The 4,125-nt window shown below is 35.1% G+C and overlaps 1 protein-coding gene across 1 annotated transcript in view; it reads right to left on the bottom strand.

The window, feature by feature from the left end:
• Positions 1-376: 376 nt before the first annotated feature.
• Positions 377-4,125, bottom strand: part of LOC119583438 — an 8,595-nt gene continuing 4,846 nt past the window's right edge. Inside the window, exons 4-5 of the mRNA XM_037931919.1 lie at positions 2,333-2,481; positions 377-1,890 (exon numbers count right to left, since the gene is read on the bottom strand). Of these exons, the coding sequence (XP_037787847.1) occupies positions 1,143-1,890; positions 2,333-2,481 (897 nt within the window). The 3' untranslated portion in view covers positions 377-1,142. The remainder of the gene's footprint in view (positions 1,891-2,332; positions 2,482-4,125) is intronic.

Below are 4,125 nucleotides of genomic sequence, written 5' to 3'. Positions count from 1 at the left end.
ATCCAAAATAGTATTACTAACATGCAGACTTTCATAAAAAAAGCCTACCTTCTGTATTATATATTGTGTAAGACAAAGTATCATTGGATATTAATATCTGAATCAATTAAATTATAACTAATCCACAGAACCAGTCCTAGCTTTGGTTTTAAAGTTGTCATTTATTATAAGGTTACTTGATAAACTACATCCATTTTATGTCTATTAAACTATAACCTATTGCATCTAAGTTCTGTCTCTAACTCCTGTAGTGAAGCAAAAAATATGTGTTGGTATTCTGTAATCTTAAAAAATAAAGAAGCTAAATAATATCTTCATAACACAACACTTACTAGTACAGCTACAATAATCATGTTCAAGGGTATAAAGAATTGTAGCCACTGACTATATATTTATTTCCCCAATACATAAGGAATTAAACATGTATATATAAAAATGTAATACAAGATTTCTCTTTATAAAAGTCTGGATGTGATAACATCCAAAAAAAAAGTGTATTATCTATTACTTTCTTACGTTTATTTTGCTAAACCTACTGTAAATTCCACAGTATACTTTCACCATTTTTATTATGGAAGTCTTTGCCTGACTTACCCCTCATGCACTGGACATCTATTTATGTAGTCACCATTACTACAAGTCATACTTCTCCACTATAACAGTAAAGGCTGTAAATCAATATAACTGGATGGAGGATATCACCAACTTATATTTAATTTTGTTTTATCTGATGACTCAGAGTAATACAGTGACTAGACTGTCTACTTACAGGAATATAAATGCATTACTTTCTGAGAAATTCTTAAGAGTAATATAGAAACATTGTTCTGTATGTATGTATTCAATATATACACATTATATAATACATGCATATGCTTGCAAGCACAAACATAAACCCCCACCTCACACTTATTCCCACACATACATTTATGAGACAAGGGGTTTAATTCACTGATAAATTCCCATGCCAAAACAATCTAGATATCATATAAGTTTGCCTGTAATTAGGTCAAGATTTGCTGCTAACAGCTACCTGTCTGGGCTAACAGTGTGAGTGCCTTTTGTTTCACTTGTTAATTATATTACTTAATTCATATAATGACACCTACACACACCACCCAGCATAATGAATAACATCAAGGTTACCCATTTGAAAACAATTTTGACAGAATAGCTGCAAATGACATCCCTATACCTGCTCCAACTGCCATGAATGTAAAAATTTGATAGTAGCTATACTCTACAACATATATTTCTGGCTTTCCTCGATCATCTAAAGTAAGAGGAAGGGAATTCCTGGATTCTTCATCTAATAACAGTGTCTCCCCCCCATTATTTTCTGATGTCAGAAATACCTTAGCAAATACTGATTCTAACTGAGAGTTTATCTGTTTGCAAAGAAGCTTCCTTTCTTTAGATAAGAGAGAGGCAACATGACCCTTAAAGGTTTGTTCTTCAGCTCTGATTAATGCAGACATGCTCTCTTTCAGTGACCCGACAGCTGTTATTAACTTGTCTATGTCTTTTTTAGCACTGCCAACTGAATCTGCTAAATGTGCCAGTTCATCTTTAAATGCACTTTGGGAACTTAATTTTTCAGATCCTTGATGAACAACTTTCTTGCTTTGAGTAGTACCATCAGCTGACATACTAGACTGTGCTCCTGGAACATCTGTTTGGTTGCTCTTGTCATCAGTGGTTAAGGTGCTGGCAGCATTCAGCTTTTCTGAGATGCTACTGATAACATCACTGTGCATCTGAATGTACCCAGCCATCAGCTGTTTGCTGTTGGTGCTCACATGCTCCTTCACTTCTCGGATTCTCACCCAGTTATTGATGGATGTGATTATCGATGCAAGAGCTGCTGATACCAATGATGCAATAATTGACCTGTGTGGATAAAAAGAAAAATATAAAAATGTCTGCCACATCCCTTCAATATGTAAATGTCTAATTATCCATAGACTAATTCTGTACACAGATTGACTACACTACACCCTGAAGCATCAGACACAGGTTATCTACTATACAAAAGCTGTCAGATTAGTCTCTGTACATGCAGACAAGCAGATAGATTATAGCAAATAAATAGAATCACAGAAAACAACCAAACAGACATCAACAAACAATTATGATTAATTATACAAAACAACTGCCTGTGCAATGTGGCAAAATCCTAACACTGATCATTCATGAACACTTATTTCCACACAAAGTACAAATAGGAATAAGCTTCCTCAACACATTGTTACTAGCTTTGCAAAAGACAAAACACCTCATCTCCCAAATAGTATGCATGAGAATGACAGTGAAGGCAATAGGTTATGCTTACCAATACTTGCTCTGTTCCGCCTGAAACCGTTCTCTTTCATGACAGTCACGGATAGCAGCTGAGAGCTGGCTAAAGGTATCTCGTTCCAAACGCTCACATATTTGAAATTCCCCACGCAGTGTCTTTAAACTTGCATTCATCTCTCTAGCCTGTGAGATAAATCCTATTTAACTGATTTAGTAATTTTTTGAGTAAAATTTACCTTTATAATGACAAACTGCTAAAGGTGTGTATTATAAAATATACTTATGCCTGGGAAAACACACAAAATATTTCTGAAGAATGAAGTCATATGCAAGGGCTGGAGTGAAAACTATTGTCTTGCATAATGAAAGAAAAGACAGACTGAAAAGTATAACAGAGTAGGGGGCTGCTGCTCACACTGAAAGGAACATTTAGTAAGCATTTTTGGAGAGAAATAATGAATGGAAGATTGAATAAAGTATCGATGCTCAAAATCTTCTATAGGTATTAACCCAGAGCCAATGGGCATGGCATATATGTACATGCCATGCCCACTGTGAGTTTACTTCATTAATAGTTTTCACACATAGATGGCTACACTTGTACTAAGTCACCAATGAGCCAATTATGAGTACTGCCTGTCTTGCCTATTTACCCTTTTCCTTGATTTTTGAAAATATTTTATGTTCTCTAATATTTTGCTGTTAGTAATGTCAGTAACATAATTACAGTGTCTATAGTAAAGATAACACCACTGATATTCACAGAATTAGTAAAAAAAAATGCTTTTCCTGCAGATTCCAGGAAAGGAGTAATCAGGTAAGGTCACAGGGTCTACTAATTGACTCCTTTGTGGCTAAGCACTTTCAGAGCCATCTATATGCAGAGAGAGAGAGAGAGAGAGAGAGAGAGAGAGAGAGAGAGAGAGAGAGAGAGAGAGAGAGAGAGAGAGAGAGAGAGAGAGAGAGAGAGAGAGAGAGAGCAAAGCATTTTCCTGGTGGCATTGAGTTAAAAAGAAAAACAAAGAAAAGAGAGATAAGAATAATGAATGGAAGTTTGCATTAAATAATTTATGCTCAAATCTTTTACAAGATTTACAAGAGAAAAACATGGAGAAGAAGACTTGGAAAGAGGGCACAGAATTATTCAAATGATTGGGAAAAAATTGATATACTGCCAAGACACAATATGTGAGGCAGCCTATGTTAACCAAAGGGACACACAATGCTGTGATGGAAAAAACATAGATTAATATTCAATGGCTAAAATTATCAATATTCCGAAAATCTCATTGAAAGCTTCTTCAGACATCTACAAACGACACAACACATGAAATGTTCAAAATAATCATTCAAATGGCTGTGGAAGGCATAACTCAACCCTTTTGTGCTTTTTTTGCTTTGAAATCTAACTCCCTCTCTTTAAATCTAGTGGGGGGAAATAGACAGCAAACATATAGGGAAGGGGAGAGGGTCATTAGTTGAGTGGAGACTGTCAATGGATAAGGAAACACTGCCTTTCTTTCTGCCACTTGTTTCTGTATTCAAGTAACTTCAAAAAACTGTATTACAAAACTGAATTTGAACAAGAAAAAAATCCACTGTGAAGCAACCACCTGTTAGATATACTTGGAAATATGAGAAAATGTTGAGCTTATCTAAGTGAATGAATAATCACTCTCACAATTCCTAACATGTGAAGTCCTGAGGATATTTATTGGGAATACGTATGTTGCAATACAGATTTAGCAATACCAAGACTTGGCAACATTACATAAATGAGAGTGGTCATCAAATTTACAGCCATTGAAACTATTCACAGCCAAAAAT

Source organism: Penaeus monodon, chromosome 17, assembly GCF_015228065.2.
Source record: "Penaeus monodon isolate SGIC_2016 chromosome 17, NSTDA_Pmon_1, whole genome shotgun sequence".
In the NCBI taxonomy this organism is placed as follows: Eukaryota; Metazoa; Arthropoda; class Malacostraca; order Decapoda; family Penaeidae; genus Penaeus; species Penaeus monodon.
The sequence above is the reverse complement of the archived record's forward strand: the minus strand, read 5'-3'. Positions and strand labels throughout refer to the sequence as shown.